This window comes from Pelecanus crispus, chromosome 16 (assembly GCF_030463565.1).
Source record: "Pelecanus crispus isolate bPelCri1 chromosome 16, bPelCri1.pri, whole genome shotgun sequence".
Taxonomy (NCBI): Eukaryota; Metazoa; Chordata; class Aves; order Pelecaniformes; family Pelecanidae; genus Pelecanus; species Pelecanus crispus.
This window is the reverse complement of record NC_134658.1, coordinates 1,323,067-1,337,136: the sequence shown is the minus strand read 5'-3', so window position 1 is coordinate 1,337,136 and position 14,070 is coordinate 1,323,067. Positions and strand designations below refer to the sequence as shown.

At 43.5% G+C, this 14,070-nt stretch overlaps 1 protein-coding gene across 1 annotated transcript in view; it reads right to left on the bottom strand.

Annotated features, from left to right (window-relative positions):
• The window catches only part of KDM1A (lysine demethylase 1A), a 47,182-nt gene extending 36,317 nt beyond the window's left edge, over positions 1-10,865 (bottom strand). Inside the window, exons 1-3 of the mRNA XM_075721913.1 lie at positions 10,581-10,865; positions 7,580-7,745; positions 2,509-2,568 (exon numbers count right to left, since the gene is read on the bottom strand). Coding sequence (XP_075578028.1) covers positions 2,509-2,568; positions 7,580-7,745; positions 10,581-10,865 — 511 coding nt within the window. The remainder of the gene's footprint in view (positions 1-2,508; positions 2,569-7,579; positions 7,746-10,580) is intronic.
• Between the last annotated feature and the right edge of the window lie 3,205 nt (positions 10,866-14,070).

Sequence of the window (14,070 nt, the reverse complement as noted above, 5' to 3'; positions counted from 1 at the left end):
ACAACTGTCTGAAAGTTTTAAGTTCATGTGCAGAGGTACACATGTCACTGTATTGGGGATAGGAATTCTCTTCTTTCAGTTCTGGTGCAAGCACACACACTTTTAACTTCTAAGCATTTTTACATCCCAAAGGTGAAGAAAAAAATTTAAGCAAGGAAATGGTTGTGAAGCTAACAAAATGCATTCACAAGCAAAGATTAGAAGATCTAACTGTGTGAAGACTCAAGGTAAAGAAAACTGTTTATAATCATTTACAGGAATTTTTCAACAAGAGGAAATTAGTAACAGAGGCTACAGAGCACTGCAAGAAAGTAAAATAAAATTAACAATAGGAAAGTTGACATACCCACCACGCTTCTTGATACTAATATTCAGCTATGAAATAGAAATCTGTAGCTCTGCTAGAACTTCAGCTTCTCCAGTCATAAACAACCCCCAGCCCTTTTATTGTCCTTCAGTGTAACACTAGACCAGCTGTGCTAACACCTACATACGAATGCATATGCTAAACTATGAACTCCGTAAAACTCTGCATGTAAATGAAACCCAAGTTACCAATTCTCTGATACTTCATTAATGTTAACAAATCTTAATTAAGGTTCTAGATCATCATGTGTTAGCAAAAAGCTCGGCAGCACAATTTTCAGAGAATGGCCAGTTAAACAAAGATTTGAAATGCTGAACCTGACTCCCTCTTACAGCCTTATGCTAAAATAAGTGTGCCTTCTCCAGATATTTGCTAAAAAGAACTGATTGTCACACAGTGATCAAGTACCAGGAAACTCTCAGACATGTGGATTTAAGGCAACTCACCAGTTTCTTGAAAAGCTTTGCAATTTCTTTCTTCAAATTGAGAAGCCAGAGAAAACTGTACTCCTAACAGCCTTGGAAAGAACTCCAAGGTGGGGGGTTTTTTGTTGTGGTTTTTTTTTTTTTTTTTTTTAAGGCCATGTGTCTTTTATGGCAATACCCGAACTTTAAAATTAAAATGCCAGATGAGCACTAGTATTTAGAAAAAAAACCAACAAACCCAAACCAAAAAACCAAACAACCACAACAGGGTTTGACACCAGAATTTAGAAAAAGCCTAGCTATTATTAGCAAAGATACTGTTTTATTTGGCCCAACCACCCGAAGATCTTGTAAGAACTAAATGTCCTTGAATTTACTTTTGCAACTACACAGCTTAAAGTTAAATTAATTTCAGGCCGGTTAACACCCCATCCCTTACTGCTTGTGTTTCATGAAAGCAACACATTATAAAGGGAGTACCAGTTCAGAACTACACATGCTTTCCTTGGGGCAGGCAACTCTTTAATGACTGTAGGAATGGCTCTGCCTAGACTAGATTTGCATCTCCTCTTCACACACATTCGCACACACACTTGCCACTTCCTGACATTCAGCATCAGCAACTAATACGCTGAAGTTTTGATTATCTTCTTCCCCGCAGAAGAAATCTTGAGGGATGCTGCTCATTTAAAGACTCACTGAAACATCTGCAGAGGAAAAACACTCTGAAGGAACATTACTTGGCTGCTGAATCAGACAATTGCTAAAGCATACCCTCAGTCCATACATAAAATGCAAAATATGCAGAATTTCCAAACGGCCAATGCCTGCCTAAAAATGAAATAGGCAATGCATTCTTAAGCCCACAATCTATAATAGTCAGAAATTCTGTGCAAGTGGTAAGATCCAAAAGTAACTAGGCTCCCTTACTTAGAAGGGCAAGGATGCACTCTCAGATGAATATCTTGAGGTTATATTTGCTTCAAAAAGAGCAACTTGGAAGTAAGAATAGGTTCTGGAGCCTTCAACTCCTTTGCTTAAAACCCTAATGCTCAATCCTCAAATGAGAGTGAAAGTGGCAGAGTTAGAGGAAGATTTTCAGTAGCACTCCAAGTACTTAAAGAGTAAAGACACCATTTCTGTGAATTAAGCAATAAGTGCATACTGCTAGCATCAGTTCTTAGGTCAAATGGCGAATGCAATTCACAATCCAGTCCACTGAGAAGCAGACTATGAATCTCCCCAACAGATAAATCTCCTGGGCTAACCACTGGCACACAGCTCAAACACAAACCCTTTCAAAAGAAAAAACAAAAACAAAGGAGCAAAAAGGTATTCCACACTATATTTCTTCAGCACATTAGAAAAAAGGTCTACTGTGCTGAAGGCCAGGGCTTTCTGTGTCACTCTAGGTGGTAGAAACTGGCTAGGTACAAAGTATCTTTTTGCACGTTTGGACTCCTCTAAACATGGAGAGGAGTGGAGGGATGAGAGATCGGCCTGAGGCATTTCAACATAGGTCAGCGTCCTTATCTGCAGTTGGTACAAACCTCAACTGAAATTTGAAAATACCCCTCACTTTTTTAACAGGTGGGTAAACAACTCCTGTGTCTCTTGCTAAGTTCTGGACAACCACACCCATGCGCACTTGCAAGCATCAATCCCTAACTTGGCGGCTCTTGCTACTAAGTGGCAAGCATCAAACGCCACCCTCACCTGATGCTTGGCCGTCTCCATACCCTCCAGAATTGTCGTCTTGAAGTCCTCCTGCTTGCCCTGTGGAAGGAAAGAGGAGAACTCAGGGACCTTACTCCATAAGTTAAACCATACTGGACATAAAGGCCCGGCAGTTGGCGTTTTAGGTATTAAATTTCACCAACTAACTAAACCCATTTTCTGAGAATCCCATCTTCTGGAACCTAGGTTCAGGGCACCAAACTCTGTGGTCTTCTAAAGTGTTATCCGTGTTGCTGGAACGCTTTACATCAGACTTTACGGGAAATAAAGTACACAATATGTAGCATTCCTGGTGGCTAAATACTTATGATCAACTTCATTAATGGCTAGGATTTGAGTAACAAGATTACATTTCTTACTGCCAAGATCTGGTGGATGGATACCATCAGATTCCATGGATCTCAAACTGTAAGAATTTCATAATCTTGCCCTTGGTACTCCCGAGTCTCCCCATGTGCAAGGGGATAGTCTGAACCATTCTGAAAAGCCTTTTACTTTCAAGAGAGCCTATTCTTTTTTTTTTTTTTTTCTTTTGCCATAAACCCTTCCTTGAAGCTTGATGACAGAACTTTTCTTTGAAAGGCTCAGACCACTTATTTTGGCTTCAGCGCCCTTGATACACCAACAACGTTCCAACACACTAAGACCACCTTTGAAGCCAAGTACGTGTCAATACCATTGATCAGTAATGTGATCAATACCCCGCACTGAAAGACATCAGTCTTTCAACATATCCAGGGACGGAAATATGAGGAAAGGCAAAGCACTCATCTGAAGGATCTGAAGAAGTCTCAGAATTACCTTAGCCTGCATATAAGTCCTAAATAGCAGCCTTGACAGAACTACAACACAAACAGGAACAGAGCATTTCTAGAGCAGTGATGAGTACAGCTGCGACATCTACAAGAATACAGCCAATGCAGGTCACCTCACACACTAGCTCAAGTTTAGCTCCTAAGCGATACTCTTCCACAGTCACATGTCTGCCTAAAGTTTTGTCACCTCCGGAGAGCAGGAAGCCATGGAACACTACAGAGACAGCCGAGCACTGTTCGGCTAGCTGCTCCTGTACCAAGGCTCCTTCAAGCCAAGTGCTTCAACAGTCAGCAAATTGGGTGTTTAGTTCTAAAGTCCAAACAAATCCTCACTGAAAAAAACTGCTGAGATCAAGATCACAAATGGAACAGTCACTTCCTAGAGCACAACTGCTCAAGGTGTCATCTTCAAACAGGCAAGAGTAAGGTCTAACCTGAGGCTGAACACACAGTTGTTAAGATTACTCTTCAGAGTCTGGGACTGGGTGGACAATTTTGCCAGAATATAATTTGAAGCTCTTAGGGGATACACTTTGAGGCTCTTAGGGGATACACTAACTTAAAAGAATTTAATCTGAATGAAAATTTAACTCCTAAAGCAAGACACAAAGTGAACCAAATGTTTTCATACTTCTGATAACCTGGATTATCATCTGCAATGCTGTAACACTACACATCTACAGATAACATAAAATAGGAACTGAAACGAGAGACATTTTCACTCAGCTACAGTAGAGGAGCAATAATCAGTACTTTTATATAATCAGTCTACCAGCAGAAACTCACAAGAGAGACCATGACAAGTAATTGTATTTTGACAGGCCTCAGAAGTCCCAAAGTCAGGATTCTATGAACTAATGTATCTGCAATAGCAAGAGAAAATTCCTCACTTCACCTATACCGTAAGTAGTTTATTTTGCTGGGAACATTACAAGACCTGCTACCATTCTGGGAGAGATTAACACAACTCAAACGCTAATATTTACACTCCAGCATAGGCCATTAATTTGCAGGAAAAGCTACACTTGTGCCTTCTGTCAGTTAAGAAATTGAAAAGATGCTGGCATCAGCCTGTGGCATTCATTATCCCTGAATTAGCACTAACAATGAGTAGAGGGGACAAAATTGCTCTCGGTTTACTTACAAAAATAAATCAATATATTCCTCTTCTGTTAATAACATTTTCAATGTTAGGTTAAAAAAAAGCATCACTATTACTGCTTGCTCGGACACAATTCTAAACACTACCTAGTCTGAGTACAAAAGTGTAGAAACAAGGCCTGCTAGTGCAGATTGCCTCTTCTTCCCCGTAAGAAAGTCATGTTCCAGCTGCAAAGGAACAAAGCAGCAAGCAAACTGCTGATCCATGTTAACATCAAATTATTGCAGCTGAACACAACACGGGCAGGAGCAGAATCTGCCAAAAGGCTCAGGGCAACAGAATAATGGGCCATGAGCTGAACAGCAATCAGGAAAAAGGTCTACAAAGCAGTCCATACAATCATCTACTGTCTTAAAATAAAGAATAGCAGCACATGATTACCACCGAGTACTGAATTTAATTAGGAAAACAGACAAGTCAGATGAAAGACAGAGACAGAGCACCACTAAGTTTGACTATTCACTGGACATTAATCTGGATCATATTCAGTCTCACACTTCCTTGGAAAACAGCAGCTAGAAACACAAAATTACCACAAAGAAAGAATACCGACAAAACTAAAAAGACAGGAACTGATAAAGAAAACCTTCAGGAAGCTATAAAAATGAAAATCCAATTTGGTGAGGGCAAACCAAAAAGATCCTTAGAGCAGAAAAATGAAAGAAGCAAGCTCCTTAATTTCAAAAGGGATACTGGCAAACAAGAACACAAAGGTCATTCAGCACTGAAAGTGAGTTTGGAAGCTTTTTGCTATCAGACAATATTTCTCAAGTGATATCAAGCAGACATACATAAGGAAATTCTCTTACTCATGAAATACTGTTATGCCTTTTAAGACTTCTCTGCAATAACGTGCAGTAAATCTTGCAAATCCAGACTATAACAATCTGCATAGCCAAAACAACTGGAATTCCGCACAGCTGAACACATTAACGGGACCCACCCCAAATAAGACCAGCATTTTGCTGTCACCTAAAGTGTGATACTTAATAACCTTCTACTGTAAACTGTCTGTGAGGATAGACTAATGAAATGCCAGCTACTGTCACTATTACATTTTTAAGTTTGCGCAATTAGGCTTTTCAACACAAAAAGTCATAACCTATAACATGACACCTTTACACCTCTACTGCATTACCTATGTTCTGCAGGCTTTAAACATACCAAGGAAATTATTAAGGTCTGCAGTGAGAATAAGTTAACAGTAATACACAAGCTAACATTTTGTATTTTGTTAAATTTTCAACATGCAATCCTGCTCTAGTATTACAGTCCTATTTAATATTTCTTATTGAACACTTGTATTTTTGCTTCAAAGAAGTGACAGAGAGAGAAAACCTCAATTATAAACATTGCTTCTATATACAGCAGACTCCATGCCTCTTCCTGCTAACAGCTGTTTGAATTAGAAGTTTCAACGCACTTTAACAGCCAGCATAAGATGACCTGATGCTCTTGACACCTGCATTAATAAAAACAAAGATAGAGAGATCCACCAATATATATAGTTTCAGAAGCCTTTAAAAATATAGCAAGACTAGCTATGGAGTGACAACTGAAAATGTGTCGTCTTCCTACATCCCTGCTTCATGCATATCACAGGATTTCTAGGAATGGAGAAAGGATATGATGACCTGAAACCTACTTATTTCTAGGCAGCTAGACATAGCATGTTTTAAAACTGGTTGTATTTAGATGACTAAATATAGTGCTTGCAGAATAACTGCTTAACAGACTGTGGGGTGTATAGAATAGCATGATTCTATCACTGCCTATCTTCCACATTTCTTCCTTCATAGGATAAAACACTGTACTTCACTGATTATGCCTCAAACTGATTTCAATAATAATTCTTAGAGGCACAAAATGGCACCTGAGAAATATCAAAAGTGTATTAATATTAGGTCTCAAGGATTAAACCCAAAGTCTAAGCTAAATTAAGTAGCAAACTTAAGATACTTGCTCAATTACACCTATCAAAATTCCATTTTTGATGGATCAGCTACAACTAGGGACAGGGAAGATTTTTACCATTGCAAATATTTCAGTCAAGTGTATGAGCTACAGTATTCCTGTAGTATTCCAGGAGCCAACAGCCACAACTGAGGAGAGAATACAGGGGCAAATCCTAAGAGATAAAACACAATTGTGGCTTTTAATATGTTTTCTGAAACTGAAGGTAAGTATCCGCAAACTGACATCAGTCCTACTGTCTACATTCTCAAATGTGCCAGCCAAAAAGAAGCCATTTAAGAGTAGTACAACTGAAGACTAACAGTTATTCACATCAGTGATGAACCAGCAAAAGTTCAACTACTAGATTTCAGCTATTGCCTAAAACCAACTAGCGTACACATCATATAATGAAACCTCTCCAACAGCTAAACTTTGCAAAAGCATCATTCTGTAGTGATACACCAACACCAGGCCTAACTACGGTGGTAGCTGTAAACACAACAGAGGTAAAGAACGGTTAGGGTACTGCTAATACCATAAATTTCAAAAGCTGCTTCCTGAACAAGACTGACCAAAAAACTTTCCAATGTGAAGTGAAGCTTTACAACTCTGTCAAAGGTAATGAGGAAAGCACTGAAGTTTAAGCAAACAGTATCCAACCAGAAGTTAAGATTAGAGTCACAGTTTAAAGCCACAGAAATCACTGTAGATTAGATCCGTTCTCCTGCATAGCAATCCCACCAGTAAATCCAACCTCTTTTCTCTCAGAGGAATAAGTGAATGTTGGTACATGAGCAGGTGTGGCAGCTAAGTGCCAAAGAGGCTATTCTGGTCAATAAGCTTCCAGAGACAAGTCAATAAGGATCATGAGAATCTAGTATGAGAGGTTTGGCTTAGTTTGGAATTAGATCATGCATATTCCCATCTTCATCAGGCTGCTCTTCTGCACTTTTCCCCTCCTTCCACATATGGGGCCAGCAAAGAAAACACTGTAGAACAATCACTCAAAACCAGATCAAAACTGGACACGGGATTCATGATGCTGCACCTGACCCTGCTTAATTTCTGGCAATAGAACACGTAACTAGTGTCAGAGGAGAAGGTCCTCTTTACTCACCAGATGGCTCCTCTGGCTCACTTTCATTCTCTTCTTCTGCAGGAGCTGGTGGAGGTGGGGGTGGCAGTTTTTTCTCTTTCTCAGCTTTAGCATTTCTCTCTTCTTCAGAGTAATACTCATCTTCTGACAGGTTTGCAAGACTCTCATCCATCTCTCTATACTCCACCTGTAAAAACCGGAACAGAGGATAAACACACTGAAGAGGTCTGTAAGTCTCGCTACCAAAATGAACATTTCAAGCAACAAAATTGCTTACAGCTCAAAGAAAAGGCCTGAGTTACCTTGTCCAGAGTCTTATTACAGCTACCATGTTATAAAAACTTCAACAGCTTAACAAGTTCCATGTGTTCTTACCTCCACTAAAAAAAAAAAGTCTTCAGTACCCAACCGTCCAACAGTAGGAACCTTCTACTCATATTGAGCCCAGTTTATGTGTATTTGTTGTATCATCATTTAACCTCTCAAGTTTTCTTCCCTTCCTTCAACTCCCTGTCAAACTCAGCGATAACAAATTGCCTGTGTCCAATCCATATGTTCCAACTTGAATTTATCTGTCAAACATGGGTGACCAGAACTGTACACGAGGTCTCATCTTGCCCTAGTACAGAGGATCACATCTGCCTCCTCTCCAGGACAGTCACACTAGTGGCTCAACACAATACCAAAACAAAAGAAAACAAAAATCTTTATTGCTGTATAAGTTTTGTTTTGTTCTGTTCTATAGTAAAAATAAATAATCCCAGCTAAAAAGATTCACTCCAGCTTAAAGGAATGTGGAAACCCCAAGAAATAACCTAGAAGGGATGCATCTCATACTGTTTAATAAACCAAGCTTTTCCCAAAGTAAGAAAGCTTTCTTTATTGCTATTGAGTTTCCTCACCTATTGGAAAGGAAAAAAGCACTTCTCACAATATGCAGCCATGGGAAAAATAAAAAGAAAGCAGCTAATGTACCTCCAACATCCTACAGGTCAGCTTCTACCATGAGATGACAAAAGCAACTCTGCATTTCTCATCAAAAGAATGACAAATCTTTCACAGTCAAAGTTCAGTCACTAAGAAAGGGCATTAACGGGCACAATTCAAAGTAGCATTGGGAAGCCCATATATAGGAAAGCCTAAGTTCAGTAAAACACTAACACACTCTATGACCTGCTATCTTTCAAATATTTGCATTCCCTCCTGTCCAGCACATTCAGTTTTTCACACTGTTGAGCAAATGTTGCATCACCAGGATCTTTTGTGAACTCCCACTCTGAAGCAAGTTACAATGATCCCACAGCATCGTGTATCACAGGTATTTGAAATCAACACAAACTAGTTCTGCCCTAAGGCCCTCTGAAGTCTCCCATCCTCGTTGAGCTCACACAACTTTCAGAGAACAATCAAGTCCAATAAAAACCTAAGCTTTTCTCTAGGTTTATTTTTAACCTGGATACCCTCTCCAACTGAGTTCACACCATAAACATTCGCAGCAAGGCAACCTTGTGCTAGCCTGCGGTGATCATGGGGATATACCGTATTAAAAGAGATTAATGCCCTTAGCAAATGGGTATTGTCAGTGCAGAGAAACATCACCAAAATACAACCCACAGATATTCCTACTAATTCCTACTTGTTAACAGACCACTATAAAGCAATTAAAACCCATGTATGCTGCCTCTGAAGATCACATAATGACAGAATGGTTTGGGTTGCAGGGGACCTTTAAAGATCATCTGGTCCAACCCCCTTGCCATGGGCAGATGCATATTTCACTACATCAGATTGCTCAAAGCCCTGTCCAACCTGACCTTGAACACTTCCAATGATGGGGCACCCGCAACTGCTCTGTGCAACCTGTTCCAGTGCCTCACCACCCTCATCATCAAAAATTTCTTCCTTATGCCTAATATAAACCTACCCTCTTCCAGTCTAAAAGACGCACCAGACTGACCTACCCAACACTTCCTATACACAAAGGACCAGTCCTGCCATCACATCAGAGCTCTGAAGAGCAAGACATTCAATGCCACAGCTACAGTACAACAGAGTTCCTAAATGTAATTTCAGCTTCCATATCAAACACGCCCAGCTTTGGGCACAGCCAAGATCTTCAAAGTCTTCTGCAACAGGTTTCTAAGAAAAAGCTTCACCAAAAAAAGGTAATGTTCTCAGATGTTCAGAATAACATATAAGAATTACATTCCACAGGCCCCAATTACTGGAAGCTGTTTGTAGCCTTTAGATTTCATCACTAAATCTCATTGAGCATTGGCTCAACTCTCCAACACCAACTGAGGGAAGCTGAAGAACACTGGACTGAACATGGCCATCACCATTATAAACTTGCAAAACCAGCATCATTCCATGCACGTAAGCCTCAAAAGAAGCTGCATCCATATACCCCTAGTAACAACGCAAATGAGCTCATGAAAACGTAAGATCATAAGAACTCAGATGCAATACTTGGGTGTTCTGGGGGCTTTTTTACTGCCCCCAGGTAAACCTCCCGGTATCTGACCATGAAGCCCCACAAAGTTCTGAGGACTGTTGCAGTCTGCTCTCCTTTGTGAAAGTCCACGAGCTCTACCCAGACCTTAGGAAGGTGAGCTGTGACAGTACATTATCCGCATTAATCGCATTAATCCGCATTAGCTTCCTGCACTTCGGCATGTTTATGCTGGGGAAGGCCTTGCCTCCCCGGGGCAGCACTCGCACCCCACACACCAGCGCCGGCCGGTAAAGCCCGATCCGGCCGAGGATTCCGCTCAGCTCAGCGACCCCCGGGCAGGGAGCGGCCCCGGGGACACCCGGCCCGCCGCGCGCCCCACCGGCCCCTTCCTAGAGAGCCGTCCCGGCCGGCGAGAGCTACCCCAAGCAGGGGCCGGGCCCGGCAGCCCACCGGTCGGAGCACGTCCCGCCCCCGGCCTCGGCGCCCGCCAGCCCCCGCTCCGGCCGCAGCTCCAGGCCAGCGGGGTCCGGCGGGGCCGGGCCCGCAGCCCGAGGCCCCCGCACCTACTTTGGCCCTCTTGCGGCGGCTGGTCCTGCGACCCTCGGGGGTCTCGGCGATGCCAGTGGTTTCGGCGCCGGGCGCAGGGGCGGCACCAGCGGCCGGAGGCTCAGACAGACCGCCCGGGGGCGAGGCCCGCGGCGGCTCCTTCTTGCGTGGAGTGCGCTCCGCAGCTCCGCCGCTCTCGCCAGAGGAGCCCAGGGCCCCCGCGGCGGCGGACGGAGGCACCGGCGCCTCAGGCCCGCTCTCGCCGCCCGCCGCCGCCTCCGCGGCCTTCTTCCCCCCCGACAGCATCGCCCCGGCCGCGCCGCGCCGCCCCGCACAAAGGAGGCCGCGAGCGGGCTGCCAGCACCGCCTCCTGACGTCACCTCCGGGCCGCGGCGCGCGCGCACTGGGGCGCTCGTGCCGGCCGCATCCGCGCGTGCGCAGGCGCGCCCGGGCCTCGCGGCGGAGCCGCCGCTGCCGGGGCCGCGCCCCGCGGACGTGCACGTGACCGGGCAGCCGCGCGCCGCAGCGAGAGGGACCCCGGCGCGCGGGAGCAGGAGCTCGCCCGCCCAGAGCGGCTCGGGCGGCGGAGGAGCGGGAGCGGAAGGCGGGCTGCGGGGCGCCTCAGGCCCGCAGCCACTGGATCGCGGCAGCGCTGCCAGAGACGGGGGCCGCGCGAGCCGCGCCTGTCTCCCTGCCGACGGTGCCCGCGTGCGGTAGCCCTCGCTGGTTTCCTCGGGCTCACAAATTACTTTCACCTCAGGCTCGTTCCAGGGGAGCCCCCGGTTACTCCCCTGGCTTCGCAGAGCTCCTTATCAGGTCTGTCCCCCGCAAGCCTCCCCAGGGCCTCCGCTAGATCACTTCAGCAAGCTGGAACAACGCGTGTCAGTTCACTTTGATGCCATCAGACCAATTTACCTACGCGGGTGTCTCTTCCACAGTTTCCCTGCCTACACATCTAATCCAGATACACAGTGGCAGGACCTGCTGCTGACCAAGAAAAGTGAGAAGCCCTGTGGCCATAGCAGTCCTGCATCGACTCAGTATGTCCATAGCATAACTCATGGAGTCCCTTGAAATACGCAAGGACTGCTGAAAGGGAGACGTTTGTGCCTATTTCAATAAAGCATTCCAGTTTTAGTCCTCCTGTCTCATTCCAAGGTCTGGGCTGGACTTTTCCTTGCCTTGTCCTCTCTCAAGCTTTTACTTAACACTACCAGAAAAAGCTGGTGAGGCAGGGAACGAGAAGCTGGAGCTATCAGCCTTTGGGCAGGATGCTGCTGCTCAGTGCGCACCAGCCTCACAGATGCCTGCGTGGAGTGTACTGCCAGAGACATTCTGCTCTAGGTTCCCTTGCCTTGAATAGTTGAACGTTATTATCTAAAGGTAACAGAAAACAAAAGCCCACTCTTGTTAATTTTCTTGCCTCTCCCCTCAAAACTGGTCATTAACGATAAGGGCTGTATGGCTGATCCTGGTAGACACACCGTGTCATCAAGCTGGTTTGTACTGGCTGATCATGTGGCTGTGTAGCCACTGTAGAAGGATTTAGACACCTAGGAAGGCAGCAACTGCACAGAAAGATTTCAGTGTGATTTCAACCATTCTCAGGAGCACAGGAAGCAACTAGAGGCTGCAGAAGGTCTGCAACGTGCAGCTGATGCATTCCAAATGTCTGCACAGTAGTATGTATTCAGGTGAAAGGTCAACAGCGCGCACAGACAAACAATGCCGGTGCTGAGAAGCGACTAAAGCAGACTAGAAACAACTCTGAACCCTTGTTCAGAGGGGTTAGATGACAAAATCCAGCTGGGAGAACTGCAGAGATCAACTCCAAACAGTGACAGGGAAAAAAAGGAAGCAACAGGCAATTACCATAACAACATTATCTCCCACTGTAAGCCTAAGTATTTCAGGTATGTCATGCTTCCATAGGAACTGGCATTTCCTTCATTATCCACTTCACTGTTTACTTCACTTCACTTGTGTAGCCAAATTTCTGAAATAGCCACAACATTCATTTTATACTGTAAGTTTACCTAATGGGCGAGACAAATGGTTTAACATGTTTTCCATAGGTTTACACCAACCAACATCTCAAACTCAAAACTTGACACATTTATTTACTCTTCCGAATTGACAGATTCAAGTTAATCCTTTTGTTTTTAAGGGCCATTTATTAAATGTAGTTAACGTGACAAATATAGGCTCCCCATATTTGTAAAACTGGTCTCCTCAGTCCATATCTATAGTTCAGCTTCATATTCTCTAGGGTATAAACACAATCAGAATAAGGCATACAAAGGGCTTCCAGCAACATCTTGTATCTTGTTGCACGAGACATCATCATGCCCATTATCTTATAAGGTGTTGTTCCCTATGATCAGAAACGCAAATTTAAGCTAACAGTAAAGTCTCTGAGAATATTCTGACATCTGAAACAATGAGAATTTGCTTCAACAACTTCTCTCTTTGTACAGAGCTGAGCAGAACTTTTTATTTTACCGCAGATATAAAATCTGTTTTTTATATGAAGTATGTGCATTCAGTCTGATCCAAAACATTTGTATGGCACATACAAACTTACATTTAACTTCTATCTTTGTTTCAACAGAAGTAAATTTAATTCTACCTTTCATCAGAAAAATCTCAGATAATCAATGTAGAAGCCATTTCTGCAATTATTCACTTTGTCCTTCACTAACCTATACAAACAAACTGTGTCTTGGGCTATTTATATCATAACAGCGACAAGGAATATTTTCTAAGTATTCCAACACTGCTATTTCAGCTGGATTCATATTAATGGAAAACCCTCCATGGAGTGGAGAACAAAGCCCCCCTCAGAATGAAAGTTCGTCTCTGACACACTGTCTGAGCAACTGGACACTTCCATATACACAAAAAAATTAGGCTAAAGACAACAGAAATGGAGGAACTGAGGTGTGGAAAAGCTGTTAACCAGGCAAAAGGGAGAAGAACATAGAATTAGCAACTTTCTCTAACATGTGGGTCCTGTTCTGATTCTCTGTAACATCCTTCCACACCCCCAGCAGCACAGTGGAGAAGAGGATGAGCCTAATCCCACTATAATGCTACTAAATACCGATGGAACGAAACCATGGTACATTTCCTCAGCTGTAATTCCATCCTTCTTCCCACAATTCAGAGAAAGGAGGTTTTATTAAGTAGCGTTTTCAGTTACGACAGACAGGAATCCAGGAGAAAGGCCTGTACTTGCATTCAGCTTTTTAAAAACACAAAACACTCGCGAGTACAAGTATTATTATACAAGAAATGAAGGCACTCAGTCTTCACTGTGAAGAGGGTTGAGACTGGGAAGAACGCTGAGAATGGGAAAAGGATCAAAAGCAATGTTCAAGGCATACACAAACTGAAGAAACAGGTGCTTTGAAGTCTATACTTTTGTTTTCCTCCCTTTACAAGTCTATACTATGATATGGAGATAAAAGCCAGTGTGTGTGTGTGTGGGGGGGGGAAGGTCTTCACCCAG